Genomic DNA, 20,394 nt, shown 5'->3' with positions numbered 1-20,394 from the left:
TTTTTTTCAGTGAATTTCTATGGTTTTTTTACATGAAGTAATTTTAATTACTATATGTTATTCCAACCTATAAGGGTTGGTCACAAGGCATGGTCTTGCAACCAGGCCTTGCAGCCAAGCCCTTATAACCACCCAACTCTGCGCCATGCATGGCCTCTGACCATGCCCAGCCCAGGTTCGCAACAGGGCCTGTCTTTGTCATTGGATGTGTGAATGGGTGTGTGAGTGTCTGAGTGGGACTGAAAGTGGGTGTGTGAGTCTAGGAGTGGGTCTGAGTCGGTGCATGAGTGTCTGAGTGTGTGTGTGTGTGGCCGCCTGAGCCTCTGAGTGCATGTATAAGTGAATGAACTAGTGTATGAATGTGTCTGTGGTTTTCTTTCAAATTTTTCCATAATCGTGAATATTTTGTGAATAATTCACTGAAATTTGTGAATTTTCGTGAATACTGTCCACCGTGACATAATATTATATTAAACCTATAATTTGCCCCTAAAACACACCCATAACACACCCCTGGGAACAGGATACCTTCATCCTGACCTCTTATGCCACTTTCAATTCCAGTTTTCACCCCCAGGGACCATGTCCTGTGAAATAAGATGGCATTCGCACCTTTCTGGTCATGTTGCAGTCAGCCAATTGCAACGCTTCTTTTCACATGAGTCTTTGCAAAAATGTGCTAATTACTCGCAGGTGGGGATATACAAATGTATTTGCTCTTAAATATCTCCTAAACTACTGAATGAATTTACACCAAATAACAAAAAGCACAATTTGAGTACTGGCAGCTAGCTTTCTGCCAAATTTGCTGTAATTCCGTCCAGTGCTTCGGTCTGTAGACGTATTGACAGGTCCTATAGGAACTTACATGGGAAACACCATGTTTTTTAGCCCCCTTTTTCTCGGCCCCCGTTTGACGGATCACCTCAAAACCTCCCGTGCACAACAAGAAGCACTGGGCCACGTTTTTGGGAAAATTTTGTGAAGATTTGTCAAACAGTGCCAAAGATTTTAGGCAAGTCAAAAAACGCTTTTTCAATGGAAACCTGGCCCTAAATATAACTACCTCATGGCGACCGCCACTAGGTTTAAAAAAAAAAATATATATATATATATATATATATATATATATATATATATATATATATATATATGTATGTATATATATATAAGGATTACAGCGTGCTGCATGTTGTTCACATGTAGCATATGTAGCAATTAAAGAAGGACATGTACTGCAGTTTTCCTATCTCCGACCTGAAGTGGTTTCACCAAGGAGCAGCCAAGTATTCAATTGGTGTTGACACCCAGCCACTTTTTTCACTTTGAATACAATTTCATGAGTGATAAAGCATCCGCTTCTCAAGAAAAAAATCAGACATCTGGGGTTGATGAATCCATTAGTCACCGCTGTCTTGTCAATATGTGCCTGTCTATGTTTTGTCAGTTTCTGTGTGTGATTTTGCAGGTGTGTTTATATGTACGTCTTTGTACTTGGCTCCATTTACAACTGTGTGCTGTGTCTGTAAGTCTGTTGGCCTATGTACATGTTTTTCTCCATGATTACTGGCCTTCATAGGTGTGTGACTATTTGTCTGTTGGCCTGTTTGAAGAGGTATCTCTGTGTACTAAAGTACCTGCATGTCCTTTTATCTGTGGACCTGGGTGTCTTCATGTCTGCTCGTTTTTGTACATTATCTTTTTACATGGATTTGTGTGTGTGGCTACCTGTAGATGTGTTGGACTGTGTGGTATTGGCTTCTTTGTGCTTGATTATCTCGAGGTGTATTGCTCGGTCTGCAAATGTGCAACTATGGGCCTCAATATGACCATGGCGGCCGGCGGTACACTAACGTAACACCGCCAACAGGCTGGCGGTGTTCCGCCAGTGTATTATGACCGTTGCCCATTAGCCACAGTCGTACCCCAGGCCCCTCCACATGACCGCCAGGCTTCCGCCATATGGTCATAATCCCCAACCGCCACCCTGTCCATGGCGGTAAACACCGCCATGGAAAGGCTGGCGTTAAGGGAGCCTTGGGGTGCCCCTGGGGGGCCCTGCACTGCTCATGCACTTGGCATGGGCAGTGTAGGGGCCCCCAGGCACAGCCCCATCGCGCATTTCACTGCCCGAATTTCAGGCAGTGAAATGCGCGACAGGTGCTGCTGCACCCACCGCACATCAACATTGCCGCCGGCTTCATTATGAGCCGGCTGCAATGTTGATGTGACTTTTCCGCTGGGCCAGCGGACTGAAACGCTGTTTCCGTCCATTAGCCCAGCAGAAATGTCATAATAGGAAGCCATCAATACCGCCAGCACTGGCGGTATAGTGGCGCCCTTGGCTTCGGCTGTCTTTTTGAAAGACCGCCGAAGTTGTAATGAGGGCCTATATGTGATACACATGTGAGTGTGCACCTAGATGTCTCTTTGCATGCATGCCATCTACTAAAGCCATACTTGTTTGGCCTTGATCTTGTAATGGAATAGAGAGGATCTGCTAGTGCGGAGTCCTTACAACACGTCTTTATTTCTGAAAATCGATGTGTTAGTCAGACACCTCAATGCCATGCAGTTGTTGAATAAATTACTTAAAAAGGACATATTAAAGCTTCAGAACTTTTCAGAAACTATTCATAGCCCTGTCAGAATGAGATTCGAGCTGTGTGACATGAACATTAGCAACTCTGTTCCAAAATACTTCTGGTTGATATGTGTATTCTCAAAATACAAACTCAGCAGGAGCAAGGTAACCTGAAAGGTAGGCAGCGGGGAATCTTTTTTGGTATAAACAACTTTTGCAACCGAATCCCAATACAGTATATATGTCTCAAGGGGCACACCCACAGAAACATCACAAACACCTTTTATTGCTTAATGAAAATGCAAATATATTCATGTAAATATTCTCCAGTGGTTATACATAATACTTTTCTCATAACACTAGCAAAATGATACATTTAAAAGATGTTGTCTACTTTTTAAACTTTACAAGGATGTTTCACTCTGTATATCACTTTTGTGACACATGTGAGTAGAAACAAATATAAGAAATCCTCCTACTGCGAGTTGCAACATAATTACACGCATATAGCATTTGGCGTGTTTTTACTTACATAGACTTCATTTAATGGTATATACGTAGATACAATTTGAGAAATAATGACACTTTTACCTTTTCAATTATCATTGTTTTATCAGTGGCAGAAAGCTATATGGAGGGACAATTTTGTGTTGAGCAATATACTGGCAAAACCTCCTGACAAAGAAAATCAAGAATTGGGCAATGCGGAAAAAGGGGTAATTAATGTGAAAATATTACATAGAACGTATTTTAAGAGAGAAACTAAAAATATGAAATCTTATTTGCATACCTTAATCTACTATTCAAAGTAAGTGCAAGCATGCAGCATGGCCAACGTGGCAATATCCATGCTAGATGCGTCTGCTAATCATAGACTATGTAAATGAATACCATTTAGATTACAGTATGCAAATTAGTTGTAAAACCTGACATGGGTTTGACATTGTAAGCCGATGGTGATCAAAATTGTGATTTGATGTAAGTAATTGATCTATTATGTCGCAGTGTTTTCATATCCATGTTTGTTGCCATGTTTTCACTTATGTCTGAGCTTTGAAGCTTGATTTCATTAGCATGTGTGAAATATATGCAAATAGCAAAATACAGATGCACCAACAAGAAAGAACGAAAGGATCATACTGGAGTAGTTTTAGAATTTCTGAAGGTGTTTATTTTCAACCAATATTTTATTTCGTTATTTTCCCCTACAATTTCAGTTACCTCACACCCACTGGCCATAACATCATTAACTAGGGTTGGTGTGTATTGCAACTAGGATTATCACAGTGATTATGTGAGGGTATGTCACATCTCCTTTTCTATAGTAACTCTTTGTTCCGGTTTTGTAAGTACCAGTGAACATCCTGAGTATCGTACAAAAGGATGGCCTTTACAGCATCTGTCATCCTTCTCAATGCATTCTCCTGCTTATTTCACCTACAAAATCACCATGATGTCTGGACTCGTATGTGGGATCTATCTACTATTTCCTCAGAATCCCACCCTTTAACTTAATACGATCAACAAGGATCTTTAAATATTTGGGTGTATGAAGAAGCCCATCAAATGAACAAGCTGACATGATTCATCAGGTGTTGCAAATGGTATTAACAATAACTTGCTCAAGTACTTGTTGAAGATACCCGAGACATCACCAGATTTGCTTCTGTGTAAATATGTGATATAAGACCTCTGGTATGTTTCTGGATATTCCAACAATTTTCGTATTTGATCCTGTGAAAATCCTGGTGAAGTGAGTCTTTAGTGCATAGTCATCTTTCGTCTAAATAACTGCATTCCATATTCTGAAGATAGGACTTTGGTTGAAATGTTACATTGTGTTCTAGTTTTACAATTTGAAGTCTTAAAATGCCTTACAACGTTCTGTAACTCTCTTCTTGTATCAATGTACATAATTACTTGACTATGGTAAGTATTCCATCAACTCTTGTACCTCTTCCTGTTTTTTGTTATTCTGGAGGATATTGGACTGAGTTACGGGTGCTTTATTCAATGTCACAATATGATAGTACCCTCAATTATTTCATGGGGTACTTATTATGATAAAGTGGGCTCAGCTACAACACAAATATTATTATCATTATTTGATCAACATGCTTAATGTTTTTGCATTTAGGACTTGTGGTTTATGATGTTAGATGGACAGCCATTGCTCTCTCGTTCTAAATAACCCTTCCTTCTGCCTTTTCACCCGTAAGTATGAGGGTCATGAACATGGAGGTATTGCATGCCCAGCTGTGCTCCTGCTGCACAATCCATAGTTTCATTGTTCTAATGTCTAAAATAATTGAACTCAAAAGTTAGGCCTATTGTCAAACAGTTGATCGGGAAGTTAGAAAATTGGACTCCCCCAGGAGTTTAAGTTCTTTCTTTGACTGATCAGTTCTTCAAACCGAGGAAAAGTTGATTCCTTATTGTTTCCGGTTGTGGTGGCGAATCGCACAACTACATTATTCCAACTTCCCTAAAAAATGATAGAAAGAAGAACATAATCTACTTACTCGTCTTTTGGGAGTGTCTATTGCTGCATAGGAGCTGAGTCAATCCTTCTGAAGGCTGCTGAATTTTTCCCTGGCACTTTCGTTAGTGGACGCAGGAAAGATTAGTGCGTTTTCCAAACCAGCAATGATGAAATACTGAAGCCCGTGAGACACCCAGTGGCTGACTCCAAGCACAAGCACATTAATTCTTCAAAATAAACATATTATTATATCGCTGTTTTCCTGGAGGAAATTCTTGTATTGTAGGACTTAGCCACCAGAAATGCTATTTATGATATTAAGCAGCGTGGCTGGCTCTTTGTGAAACTGGCTTCTAGCTAGTTTGGCAAATTAGTTTTATTTCATACTCTGTTTATAACGCAGTTTTCAAGGGAAAATATTCTGTTCAGATTAAAAATCCCTATATAAATTCATGTTTATGCAAAATATGGAAGGACATTGTGGTGAGACGTAGAACATCAGTGGGTAAGACTACTAGTGGTATCCCACCAAATCACAACCATACTGACAGTGGCGGCCGGCAGCTTTAGGAGGGAGGGAGGCGGGCAGAGCACACACACCCACACTCATTCTTTCACACACAGACACGCACGCACATCCATTAACAACACTCATACCATTCAAACATGCACGTAAGCACCAAACATTAATTTTAAAACATCACACACACTCATTCTTTCACACAGGCACGCACATCCATTAACAACATTCATACCATATAAACATGCAACCATGCACCAAACACTCATTTGAAAAGATCGCTCACACTCATTGTTTCACACACACACGCACGCACGCACATCCATTAACAACACTCATAACACTCAAACATGCACGTGCGCAGCGAACATTCAATTTAAAACATCACACACATACACACACACACACACACACGGACTTACCTTTAGCCTCCAGGTCCCAGGAGGGTTGGGACTGCTGCCTTTCCTCATTGGCTGACCTGAGGTCAGCCAATGAGGGAAGGCAGCAGTCCCAGCCTTGTCACAGAGTGGGATGGGGTCAGTGAGACTGCTGACCCCACCCCACTCTGTGACGAAGTGTCACTGATTGACACTCGTCCAGGACAAGTGTCAATGGGTGACGCTTTCCTCGTCACCCAAGGGAGGGCCTCAAGGCACCGTTGCTGAGCCGAGGAGGTCACGCCCATAGAAGCTGTGACCTCCTCAGCCCAGCAAAGTTCAGCTCAGGCAGCCAGGAGTCTGCGCAAATCGCGCATGTCTGCTCCTGGCCGCCTGACCTGAACATGAAGAGTGTCTGTCAGGCTGACCTTTGTTCAGCCTGACTGACACTCTTCATGAGGGGCAAAAGGTGGGGGGCGTGGCCCCTCCGCCCTAAAGGATGGGCCGACACTGCATACTGATTTCCCGAGCGACTCTGTTCTACCCCAGAGAGTCTCTGTATATTGAAAAACAATGCTAAGACGAAACTGTTTAATTGTGAAACCCTCTCCATTGAATAATTTTCAGGAAGGAAAACAAAGAAAATTTAAGACAACCACAGCTCATCAGGTGACTACCCACTATAGTATCTGGGCATAATGCATTCATAGTTACATTAAAGGTCCTTTAATTACATAATAAATCTATACTGCTAGACAACACAGAGTCATCTACACCTGAAGATCACATAAAAGTAGATGCTAATAATCTGTGATCCCATTCAGAGAATCCTTCCCTTCATGTGGCCACAGGAACAGGAATTGACTATCTCAGTAACACAGAAAAAGTCATGTTGGACTTTCCGCTTTAACAGGGTCATCTCCAATCTTTTTGCCTCCTGCCTCCTATTTTGCCTGACCTATTTTTGTTGGCTTTTGAACTCTGAGCACTTTATCACTGCTAACCAGTGCATATGCTGTCTGTGTAAATTGTATCGTTGATTGGTTTATCCTTGATTGGCATAATTCATTTACTGATAAGTCCCTAGTACAGTGCACTGGAGGTGCCCAGGGCCTGTAAATCAAATGCTACGAGTGGGCCTGCAGCACTGGTTGTGCCACCCACATTAGTAGTCCTATAACCATGGCTCAGACCTGCCACTGCAGAGTCTGTGTGTGCAGATTTTAACTGCCAATTTGACTTGGCAAATGTACTCACTTGCGAGGCCTAAACCTTCCCTTTTCTTACATGTAAGACACCCCTAAGGTAGGCCCTAGGTAGCCCCAGGGGCAGGGTGCAGTGTACGTTTAAGGTAGGGCATATACTAATGTGTTTTACATGTCCTGAAGGTAAAATACTGCCAAATTCGGTTTTCACTGTTGCAAGGCCTATCTCTCTCATAGGTTAACATGGGGGCTACCTTTAAATATGATTAAAGCGTAGATTCCCTTTGGGAGCAGATAGACATGTGGAGTTTGGGGCCTCTGAGCTCACAATTTAAAAATACATCTTTTAGTAAAGTTGGTTTTCAGATTGTGTGTTTGAAAATGCCACTTTTCGAAAGTGGGCATTTTCTTGCTTAAACCATTCTGTGACTCTGCCTCTTTGTTGATTCTCTGTCTGTGTCAGTTTGACAGTTGGGCTGTTTGCCCCTCTCTCTAGACAGTGACACAAAGGGAGCTGGGGTGTAGCCTGCATATCCTGATGAGCCATAGGTGCTAGGAGGGAGAGGAGGAGTGCTCACTTACACCTGAAAGGGCTGTGCCTGCCCTCACACAATGCAGTCTCCAACCCCCTGGTTTGTGTCTGGGGCCTGGCCTGGGCAAGGCAGGATTTCACAACCAAGAGAGACTTTCCTTTGAAGTAGGTCTGCTTCAAAGGCCAAAATGGGTATAAGAAGAGCACCCAAAACCACAGACTTAAAATCACTTCTGGACATCAAGAGGAACGTCTGCCTGGAGAAGAGCTAAGGAGAAGTGCTGCCCTGCCTGTGACTGTGCTTTGTGGAGCTATCCTGCAGTTGCTGCTTCTGCCTGTGCAAGAGGACAAAGACTGGACTTCGTTGTGCATTCCTGCTTGTGAAGAAATCTCCAAGGGCTTGTCCTGCGCTTGCCTCCTGTTGTTGAAGTCTCAGGGCCATCAAAGACTTCTCCTGCCAGCACCTGGACTCTCTCCTGAGACTGCTGCCCTGCGAAGTGGTGCCCTATCCAGTTCCTCGGGCTTTGTAAAGTGAAGCTGGTAGACCAAGACTGAAACTTCACGCACAGACCGCCATGCGGGGAAAAGTTTGATGCACCTTCTGAGAGGCGGCTGAAAAGCGCTGCGCCGCCGGCTTCACAGCAGAAATCGATGCTCTACAGGCATCGCGGCTGAAAGATTGATGCACGCAGCTGGAGAAACAACGTGCAACACCCGCTGACGGAGGTTCATAGCGTCGCAACCCACATAGCACAGTTTTGCTAATACCGTGCGGCAAGATTTTCGACGCAAACCTTTGCTGGGTGCAGAAAAACGACGCAAAGCCTGCCCGTACCCGAGTGCTTGCCCGGATCGATGCATCTCTCTCCTGCGGATAGGAAAAATGACATGTGCTGACCCGACCGGAGGAGTAGAACGATGCACAGTCTTGCTTGCAGGTGAGAAATCGACGCATTGCTAGCCTTTTCCGATGCACACTCGCCCGTCATGTTATTTTGATGCTACCCAGGTACTTTTTTTTTATGCTAACTGTGTTTTTACTGTTTTCTCAAGGATTTGAGACTCTTTTTGCCTTTTAATTCCTAACTTACCTTGTGTATGGTGGATTCTTGTTGTTTTGGTCTTGTTTTGTTTAGATAAATATTACCTATTTTTTTAAACCTGTGTTGTGTCATTTTGTAGTGTTTTCACTGAGTTACTGTGTGTGTTTGTACAAATACTTTACACCTAGATTCTGAAATAAAGCCTGCCTTCTTCTGCCAAGCTACCAAGGGGGTGAGCAGGGGTTAACTAAGGGTGATTCTCCTTTACCCTGACTAGAGTGAGGGTCCTTGCTTGGGCAGGGGGTAACCTGACTGCCAACTAAAGACCCCATTTCTAACAACCAATTATTGGTCTGGGTTAACAGAGAGCTTTGATTCTATCATCATATCACATTTCAAAATAACAGTTATCAACCTATGATTCTTGAAATGGGATTCCTGCTCACATAGGTAAGTCACCTTATTAAATTCTCAATGAGCAGGGTCATGCCTCACTAGTTAATTGCTATTGAACTTATGCTGATGAACATAAGGGTCAGAAGCTCCAGATCATCGAGACCTAAGCTGCAAGATTCTATATGAGTCTTTCAAGGTCAGTTGACCAGATCTTTAAAGAGCTCTAATCGCTCCCCATTGGAGTCAGAAATTACATCCAGAATACTCTGTACCGTCTTTAAGGTATAAAAAGAAAAAACCTACAATGCCAGCTGAAACTGGTACCCTCCTGTGTCCCTAGTTGCGAATTCAGGCAACGGAATTTAGGAGTGGTCTTCCAAGCATATTCAGTGAAAAGTAGCACAAGGCAAGGGTGACATTTTAACAGTATTACGGCAACAGCTTGGGAATGCTTTTCCTTCATACCTGAGGAACCAACCTAGCCTTCGGAAATCTCTGAAGACATAGCAACTAAAAGAGGTCTTTCTCATCTTCCATTCCAGTTCTGGATCACTCCCAACCTTTGTGAAAGAGACCAGGCACCTATAACTAAGACACTATGGATATCTCAGTATCCATCATCCAAAGAACTCACATTTCTGTTTTGGTAGCCTACTATTAAGACAGGAATCCTTCCACTTGAGGCAGCAGCAAAGACTATAGGAGTCAAAGAATTTACAGTTTCTGCAAAGTGGTAGCAAGACACTAAACCAATTACCGATATATCTTAGTAACTAAACAAGAGTAGCCTCCATCCACAACATGTTTTCTACTCCTCATCCACACGAATGAATATAAACTTTATTCAATTTCCATGAAATCACAAAAGTATACATGATAAAAACACTCTGAATCACGTCCCCAACAAATTCCAAATACCATATGTGAAGCATTAGTGGCCGGCAGCTTTAGGAGGGAGGGGGGCGGGCGGGAAGCACACACTCATTCTTTCACACACAGACACACATGCACATTCATTAACAACACTCATAACATTCAAACATGCACGCACGCACCAAACATTAATTTTAAAAGTTCACACACACTCATTCTTTCACACACACATGCACGCACTCAAATCCAACACTCATACCATTCAAACATGCATGCACGCACCATTCATTTTAAAACATCACACACACACACACTCATTCCTTCACACATGCATGCACGCACATCCATTAACACTCATAACATTCAAACATGCACGCACGCACCAAACATTCATTTTAAAACTACACACACACACATTCTTTCACACACGCACGCACATCCATTAACAACATTCATACCATTCAAACATGCACGCATGCACCAAACATTCATTTTAAAACATCACACACACATGCACTTACCTTCAGCCTCGAGGTCCCAGGAGGGTTGGGACTGCTGCCTTTCCTCATTGGCAGACCCAGTTATTATGTTTGGTAGTGCCCTCTTTATTTTAATGTTTCAGCTTTATCAAATTATTGAGTATTGTGTTTCTGAAATCTTTGAAACTCAATTGATTCCTTGTCTTTGTCTGCTAAAGAGAATCAAACATGGAATATTTTAAGAAGCTATAGCCCTGCCTTTGCATTGAATAACTTTGACGGATGAAAAGTCCTTTTATGGCACTCTAGTTTACACTTACCCATGATTTCTCAAAGGTAAATGTAGGTTTTCTAACCTCTATAAATACACATTTTATGCAAACCATAATCTTATTATACAACGAAAAGTATATGAGGCTAGTAAATTTTACTATAAATTAATACAATGTACTGCTTCATAACATTTGTGATATAACGTTTTGACATTCAGCGTGGAATAATCTGCAAGTGTAATATAGCAATCCATTACTATCAAAAACCTACAAATCTTGATTAAAAAGAAAGGTAACTATGTTGAACTTGTACCTAACATGGCAACGCCATATGCATCATTTGCAAAATTCCTGGCTTATCACCTTCTACTTAAGTTTTTTTGATTGTGCTAAATTTCTGATTTAAATAATTTCTTCCCTCGTTAAATGTTCACATTTGTAATCAATCAGAATGGAATCCTTCTCTTTCAACTTTGCTAACATGTTTTGATATTATAGGCATACAAATATGGTATGGATAATCTTGCTAAATTGAACTTCACAGCTAAAACCTGTTCCCTTGTACTTTCACCTTAGTTTTCCCCCAAAAGTATTTAATCAACAGAAACAAAATATTTACAAGGCCCCCCACCTATGATTGCCCTTATTACAGCCGTTGAAAAATTGGGCTAATCGTACTATATAATGGCAAAGTCTCCGATTAACAAAATAAATCTTAATTAAATAAATTGACAATCGCCACCTGTGTATTTTTCTCCACTATTGTTCTGCAATCAGTTGCCCAACCCACTCTGTCTCTTTAAACCGCAGAATACTTGTATGAAAGTTTGCAGTATCCATTTTAAGATCCAATTTGATGTAATAATGGGATATCCATTTTAGCCCGCACAATTCCACATTCAGTTCCGGAAGACATACTGCCCTTAAGAGGTAAGGATGGGAGTATATTGGAAATAAATGTTGCCTCAATCATACAGTGCAAGCAGTGGGTATACATCTTCTTCATAAAGGAGGACAGTCTGTTACGTTTTGTAGAGTCGTGTAACTGAGGACCTTCCTTAATCTCCCAGGTACATCCACACTTAGGAGCATGAGAACACCTCTTTGTAAAATTTATCATACAAGCCACATATCTACTTCTGTTTCCAAAGACTTTTGTGCCTGTGGGAGTTTTCCATTTATACAAAGGGAAACTAATCAGACGTCATCTTCATCCACAATTATTTTCTCCTAATAGCCCTTCTGCTGATAGCTGGGAATCAGAGGCTGGCTGTAACTGTTATTGTAGATTTCATCAAGCAAATGGCTCAATAGATAAAATAAAATCAGCAACAGCAGTAAGCCCTATCTTATACCTTTAGAACTGTATCTCTTTGGACACCCAGATAGAGTTCATGCCTCCCCTGCTCAACTTATTTTTTAAAACTTTTATATGGTTGTGAGACATTGCCCACCCTCGTTTTGTGGCTCTTCCAGTTTTGCTTATTTAATGGACAAGTTGCCTTACCCTGCATGCTGATACTTTCTCGGATATTTGTCCTACTCATGATACATAGATAGCTAAGCACACAAATGTAATTTACATGCGCCAGATATGCTCACAGAACTATGGGAATACCTATGTCAATGTTGCAATCAATTTCCAGCTTTACCCTCTACATGAAAGATTTTAAATAGTAATTGTAGTAGTAGTAATTAATAATATACAAGCCATTTATGTTTAGCAGTTTCTTTAATGTCGTAGTTAGCCTGGGGGCTTGGACATACCAGACATTCCAATTTTTCAGAATGTATAAAAATTAGCAAATACTGTTGGTTTGTCTTCCGTGTAAGTAAAGTGATTTTGTTTGCATTTTTATAAATATTCCAGAAACCTGATTAAATCATACTAGTTTTAGATTAATCATAGCCTGAATCATACTTAAAATTCTTGCTATAACTGTCTTGTATTTCTTTTTTATAGAACTTGAATATACATTTGATGATAAAAAACAAACTTTCATTTGAAGCCCTTGAGGAAGCTGAGCAAAGAGTCCAGCACGTGAAAAACGAAACAATTGAATCTGACATTACACTGCAAAAGTTAGAGGTAAGCAAATAATCATATGGTAAGCGATGCAGGTACCACTTGCAGGGGATTTAGTTCACATGGGCTCTTGGTGTGGTGCCTTGAAGAAGGCCCTCCTAAAACTGCTGACTTCCGGCACAAGAAGCAACGCTTAAGCTGCATTAAGAAAGAACAAGTTGGGCCTTCTGTTTTGTGTTAACGCGCCTCTGCTGCCCTCTTCTTGTGACGGAGATGTGTGTGTACACCCAGATATGTGTGTACATAATAAAGGCCCTCGGTCACCCTGAACAGGAAGCACTTTGATGACATTCATTTTGCGGGTTGCAGTGTAAACATCCATCTTACTTTCTTTTGTCTCTCTTTTTTCTCTCTCTCTGTTACTTTTTTTTCTTATCGCGTTCTATTCTTTCTTCTTTTTTCTGCTTCCTTTCTAGCCTTCTTTTTTTCATTTATCTTTTTGAGCATTATTTTATTATTGTTATTTGTTTCTTTCTCTCCTTTCTTTGGTCCCTTTTGTCCTTCCGTTCTTTCTTTCTCTTCTTTATTTTATAAAAAGTGCTGATCTTCCTAGCACTGTCTCTCTGTTTCTCAATGTGTTGTTCATCATTGACTAATAAGTGTACCCACTGGCAAGGGACGGGTGTAGAGATATGTTCTAGTTAGCTAGGAAGTCTGAATGTCTTTAATAAAAAGGTACTGTTTCTCATGGTCCTATTTAACGTTGCAATATATATATGTGAAACAAATTACTTCCTGACAGTGCTTAATTTGTGCTTGTTGTTTCCGGTGCTGAGCACCGGCACTTATTTTTGAGGGCCGGGGCTTATTCTTCTGCCTCAAGCATTTGCTGCGAGCAAAATACACATATGGGATAGACGGAGGAAGGGAAAAACGAAAAAGCGTCACAAAGTGAAAAAGTAGAAAGCTGCAAGAGTGAGCTGGAGGGGCAGTGAGTGGCTCTTTATGGATTGAAAAGGCCCGAGATGGCTTCAGGTTTACGCCGCCTCAGTATTCCGTGTTACCACATTAAGCACTGCTTCCTGATATGCGCATACGCGTGTGCTCGTGTGTGTACCTGTGCGCTGTAAGAGGAACGTGTGAGGAGGTGTACTCCAACATGTTCTCATTCTGAACACTAGCTTTCTTCTCGCACTTTCAAGTGGTGTGACGGCAGCTCCTGGGACGGAGGTGACCCTGTGTGGTGGTCTCTGAGCCAAGTTTCACGACGCCTGGGGTGAAATACTCCCTTGAGTACTACAGCTGATAAATCCTCTCCTGTTTTTATTGTGACTGCAGGAGCTTTACGGTGAGCTTCAGGGAAAGAAACTCCAAGTTTTATCTGTGGAAAAAGAGGCCTTCCCTGAGAGCGCCATCGAGACTGAAAGCCTGGCAGAGAGAGAGCGCATTGCGGCCCACTGGGACAGGCTCCTGCAAGACCTGCAAAACATAAAACACGAGAAACAGAACCAGAGAGACGCACTGAATCGCTACCACGAGACCCTTAACTCGGCAAAATCCTCATTGGCAAGATTGACTGTGGAAAAGGAAAACGTAAAAATGTAAGTCCTTTGCCTTGAAAGCTTTGTTATTTGTATAAAGTTTTTGGTTTCAAAACCCACATATTATGACTCTTTTTAGCAAATATTTTAAAATTCAGATTGTTTCAGGAGTGACATGTTGAACATTTTCTGAAAATGTTCTAAAAAAGTTGGACATTACTCTGCTTTCTTCTTTGGAGACGGGGACAGTTTTTAGCTTTTGCCTGTTTTGTGAGTTGAGCAAACATTACCCTAATGGCAGCAGGCCAGTTTACTGAATATAGGCCCATATTTATACTTTCTTTGCGCCGCATTTGCGTCATTTTTTGACGCAAAAGCAGCGCAAACTTACAAAATACAATTGCATTTTGCAAGTTTGCGGCGTTAAAACAGTATAAATATGGGCCATAGTGTCGTCCTCGACGCAACAAGCGATCACGGATTCGAATCCCCACAAGAGTGGCTAAGAGTTCCCCCCTTCTGAGGTGTATGAGTTGAGTAACCTCGCAACTAATAGTTACAGCGCTTAGAAACATCGAAAGTGCCGCATATAAGCAAAGTTATCGTATGCTTACATCTGACATCATGGATACGGAAGCTAAGTGATGTACACAAAAAAGCGATCTTTAGCATGCTGTATTTGTGCTCCGGGCACCAGGTTTATTTAAGTTGCATGTAGCGTTTATGCACTAGAGAAATATGTGGGTGCTTTACATTTATTAGCATGTACAGTATCAGCTTAAACTAGTGTTCACTTGTAGAAAAAAAGATCATATCAAAGAGCTTGATAACGAAGCCCCTGGCTCCTGGCTTATGTGATGATTGGAAATGAGGGTCTGTAGTTCGTTTGGCGACACATACAGTCATCTGCTGGGGAAGACAGAGGCCAGAGTCACTTTTAACAAACAGTAACATCTTTGACAGCTGATATCAGCTAGAGACCAGAGTCATGCCTAACAAACTGTATATGTCAGGATACCTGACCTTCCTGGCTGTTCGCATGGGGTATTCCCTAACAATACCTCCACACAATAGGATTTAGCATCTATGAACAACCCCAATTATTGTCCACAATCTTGAATCGCAACCCAGTGCCCCTGACCGTGTAGAGAGGCGTTTTAAGGAAGGGGCAAAGTGGGCAATTGCCCAGGGCCCCCACCTTCCAAGGGACCTCTGGTAATGGGATCTTTCTAACACTCAGTCTCACCTTTTCCAATGTTTCTATATTGTTTCCTTCATGCAGGCTTGAATTATTCGAAAATAGGCAAAAGAATTCAAGGTTGTTCTGAATGGGCCCCAAAATGTGATTGGTCAAGGGCTACAAAAATTATTGAGAAGGCACTGCCCTTGTACAGTGCCCCTCTGTGCTGTTGATCAGTTCATGTTCTCCAGATACCTGTACATATATACATACATGCAGGTGCAGATAACCCCTGGCCCCCAAATGAGCATAGGCCCAATATCCTGATGGTTATCTCATTACTGAACCAATGGGGTACTCAGTGTGCACTTTGCAAGGTTGTCTTTTAGGGTGGGAAGGGGAAAGAAATTGACCAAAGCTTTCGCCCAATGGGGATGTGGTCTAGTAGCCTTAAGTAGTTGGGGCGCTGGCTCTCTGCCGAACCTTCCAGTGCGGTACTGTATAATGCAATCAGTTGCTAGGGACTTACATACGTCCATGTAACACCAACTTTAGCCTTTGAGGGAAGTGCTCTACAATATCTCTGCTCATAAGCACCCATGAAATGCTGTCAGTCACATCGGGTGCAGCTTACGACCAGCAATTGTTTGGCAAGATAGGCCTCTTTATTCAAAGCACATTAATGCCAAAGGAAGCCTGGTTTGTTGTAATTTAATTTTTGAACTGAATTGAGACATTGATAATTGTGATATTCCAATACAATATGGACAAGTCTCTGTTTTATCACCTCTGTGTGCCAGGTGTTTTATTGAATTATTGCAGGGGGGTCCATAAATATGCAGTCTCGCTAATATATGACTTTAACTTTGATGTGGCAATTTTAATGTAAATAAAAAAAAAATTAAGTCAAACTTCATTATTGTTTTATTTTCAGGGGCCCAAATGAAAGCTCCACCATATACCTGGAGAGAGTACAGAATTTCTTGAATAGCCTCCGGAGTGAAAAACAAATTTTGAGTATGCTGCGAAGGAATCAAGAGATCGCTGCTAAATATGTGATTGGTCCGGGGAAGGAAGTAATGGAAAGTCAAGTAACACAGCTTGAGCAGTGGTGGGAACAAGTGGAGCAGATCATACAAAAGAAACAGTTTCACCTTGCAGTGGAAATGGGCGAATTCTCCAACCTCCAGAACAAAATTAAGGACATTAAGAAAGAGCTACAGACACAGGGGTGTCTGCTAGAAGAACGTGACAGCTCAGGAGAGAAGTCTAAAGAATCCACACTTTCCCTGCTACAACTGCAGATCATCAGAGGTGAATTGTCTCAAATTAAGGACAACACTGAGCTGCAGATGAAAAGAATGATGGGCCAAATGGAAAGAGAAACTCTAGAAAAAGCTGTAAACAATATAGACTGTCAGTTGCAAACGTTGGCGCAACAAGCATCGGAACAGGGTGAGCTTTGCGCTAGCCCATATTTAGGAAAAAACAAAGTCATACTTTCATTGAACAAAGCGATTTTATGGGCTAAGGATACCAAAAGCAAATGTATTTTTGATCAAAATATTGCACTATTTCCAGATGATGTCAGGGTTCAGATCAGAAGCTGTACTTCTCTGCAAAGTGATATCCTGGATAGACAGTCAAGTGTGCAGTCACTGGCGGATGAGCTTGAACTCCTCCCTGAGTTGAATCAAGAAGAAGATATAAGTGCCTTGTTAAAGGAACTGAGGGTTCTTCACGAAGCTCTTACAACTATATCAAGTGATCGGCTGCAGCAGTTAGAAACCACCTTAGGAAAGAGAGAAGAGCTCTTTGCGGAAATAAAAAAAGTTAGAGACTGTCTCAAGTGTTGTGAGGTAGACAGCATTCGAAATGTAAACCAAACCCTAACCCAGTTAGAACTGGATCAGCAGCTAAAGGAGCTGCAAGATAAAGAAAAGGCGTTGCATGAAGGTCAAGCTTTGACTGTGTCACTCCTGAGCAACAGAAATGAGTTACATAATGCACTGAATGTGGCAGAACAATTGTTTCTTAATGACAAGTTACACCTTCTGAAGAGCAGGATAAGTAGGGTATATAGAGTCACACAAAATCAAATCCGTGAAGCAAATAACAAAATAAAGACCTACGTGGAATTAACAAAGCGATCTAATGCATTGCACCAGGAGCTCAGGGAACTACAGGATAATGTATTGATGCCAAGCACAATAAAAAAATCAGGAACAAGTCAGGACATAAAAAATACGCTGATTGGTTGTAAACATAAACTTTTAGCAGCACAGTCTACTTTCTTACAGATACTGGAGGACAAGGAGACACTGGCATGCAAAGGCCTAGAATGGGACAGCCCTCATCTTCTTGAAATACCAGCTTTGTGTGAAAAAATGAGAGGTGAAGTTGAGATGCACCTTCAACACCTTAACAGGATCTCTGAAGAAAGCAACTGGTATGACTCCTTCTCAGGTGAAATCAAGAGTACTGCCACAGCCATAAAGGATGAAACTGACGTTGCCCTTCGGAGCTTTGATATAAAAGATGTTCAGATTTTGTACCAAAGAGTTGAAAAACTGATGCTGCTAACTCAAGAAGCAGAAAACCAATTGAAATCCTCAGAAACTTTGAGTGCAGAGATGAAAGTGTCAGAGTTACAGCAGATGAAGAAACAGCAAGAGGACCTGAGGAGATTTCAGGAGCTCCTCAGTGGCATGATGGCAGACCTGCAACTGAAGCACAGGTGCAACCAAGACTTTCAGAGAAGACTAGAATGTACTCTAAACACATTCAAACAGATTCAGACAGAGCTGCGCCAGCCATTCCTGATGGATTTCGAAAAGAACCACATTCAGGATGAAAAAGCAAAATGCGAGGCTGTCCTTAAAAGAGTTCAGGCGGAACTGCGTGGCATCAAAGCTGTAAGAGACGCAGGGGAAGAAAGCCACGCAGCAAAACTAAATGAAGTGGAAGCTCTTAAAATCCAGCTGGAGGGCGATATTTCATTGCACATGGTAAGTACCCTGAGTATGTCTGGAATTTTCATTTGAGATCTGTGCTTTCCTCTATTCAACTGGTCATCATTCTCAGTCCGAGCTATTGGTTACAATTGAAGAGCATTTGTCTTTGAAGGGACTCGGTGTACCATCTCAAGAGCTATTCAGGATGTTTCTCAAAACATCTGCGTCACACAATTACAGGCAGGGCCCAGGTTAGACTGGAAGAACAGACAGTCGGCAGGGTCATCATTTTCTGTTAGGCATTTCAAGAAAAAGTGAACGTCCCACGTGTCTCGAGAAAGGTCTCAAGACACGGGTGTGACGCAGTAGCTATGTCAGCCACCTACCGCTGTGGTTTCAGTGATGGGATTAAGATCCATCTGCGGTTCAAGCCAGTGGGTTCACTTCAAGGTAATTTTTGTTTAAATGTATTCAGTTGCACAATTATACCTAACCTTAAGTGCACTCCTCAATCAAACAAAGAAGGGCAGGGAAAATACAAAAAGTATGTTCGATATTTTCATTATTATAATGATTTAACATTTTTAGCCCAGGTGGGTACAAAGGCTTTTGTAGAGTGAATAAGCAACAAATCATCTATGTTATTTTCAGACTCATAAATGAACTTCAGTACATCGTCATTGTGAAGTAGAAACTGGTTTATTAGAGATGAGTAGCGCAGTTGTATCAACATGCATTGCTTTTTTGCACTGCTTTCTTGCACACCATTTCAACAGATGAAACAAATTAGTAACGCCCTCATTATGAACTTGTGGAAACATTCAGACTCCCAACGCAAACCCCTAACTGTGCAATGGTAAGAATTATGAGTGGTGCAATAAAGTTTAGGTTAAAGTTTCACTCTCAAACCTTTGCCCACAAACATATCATCAGTTCAAATCTGAAAGTATATAGCAATTTAATGCCAGGACATGCAGATTTGTGGGCTGAAACCATCAAATTCAACATTTTATGCCCCGTTTTGAAGGCCACAAGTTGGAAATAGTTTCTATTTGTTGAGCTCGTTAAATAAAAAAAAATCTTGATATCGTTTTTAATTAAAAAAAATATATTGTGATGAATAGTACACGATCGTCAACGACATTTGTAATCAGGGCCAAAGAAAGCCACCTTTTGAAGGTACGATACAGTGTGAACCCACCGGTAGAGCATCAAGTTTCAGTTTAAAAGAAAACTTTCGAAAGTTAGTACCCCTGAATGACATTGCCACTGTCTGCATCTGCCGGCGTGTCATAATGTTTTTAGAGGAATCTAAGCGTTAATAATGTAGTAGAACATTATAATCAGATGCTTTTGTGGAAAACTTTATAGAAAATATGTGTTTGAAAACTAAGTTTTAAAGTATTTTTTGTCATATGTTGCAATCTGATGAAGAACCACTTCGATTAGCACATTTACCTAAATGTTCTAGAATCACGTGACACTGCATTTAAAGCATCACATTATAAATAAACTAAATAAAACTTTTGATTACGATTTTCTATGATTTTCTTTATACTGAAATATACTCTGCCTGCTTTATGAGAAGAGTATATTTTAGATCAAAATCATTCAATTAAACAGTTTCTATCAGAAAACAAGAGTAGTTGTATATTGAAATTCTAAGAAAAGTGCATTGAAACCCAGTGTAACACCTGCTATTTGGTGACTCAAACTGCTTATGATTTTTGGAAAATATTCGGTTCTCTTTTCTTTAGGTTGAAGTGTGCTCTTCTGTAATGCCTGCATAGAGATGGTCAGGCTTTGCCTGTTGTACTGTTAAAATCAAAATATGTGTGAGAGTTTTGGGAATGATTTGGGCATATTTGCCTTAAAGGTGATCTTGTTTATTTTACTTAGAGCTTGATCTATTACCAGAGTCCCAATACTG

At 41.2% G+C, this 20,394-nt stretch overlaps 1 protein-coding gene across 9 annotated transcripts in view; it reads left to right on the top strand.

The window, feature by feature from the left end:
- Window positions 1-20,394, top strand: part of SYNE2 (spectrin repeat containing nuclear envelope protein 2) — a 1,823,309-nt gene that overhangs the window by 914,156 nt on the left and 888,759 nt on the right. For all 9 annotated transcript variants that reach the window (XM_069207355.1, XM_069207357.1, XM_069207362.1 and 6 more), the window contains 3 exons: window positions 12,727-12,852; window positions 14,128-14,390; window positions 16,445-18,518. In XM_069207355.1, coding sequence (XP_069063456.1) covers window positions 12,727-12,852; window positions 14,128-14,390; window positions 16,445-18,518 — 2,463 coding nt within the window. The remainder of the gene's footprint in view (window positions 1-12,726; window positions 12,853-14,127; window positions 14,391-16,444; window positions 18,519-20,394) is intronic.

Source organism: Pleurodeles waltl, chromosome 9 (assembly GCF_031143425.1).
Source record: "Pleurodeles waltl isolate 20211129_DDA chromosome 9, aPleWal1.hap1.20221129, whole genome shotgun sequence".
Classification (NCBI taxonomy): Eukaryota; Metazoa; Chordata; class Amphibia; order Caudata; family Salamandridae; genus Pleurodeles; species Pleurodeles waltl.
This window is presented reverse-complemented; position numbering and strand designations above follow the sequence as displayed.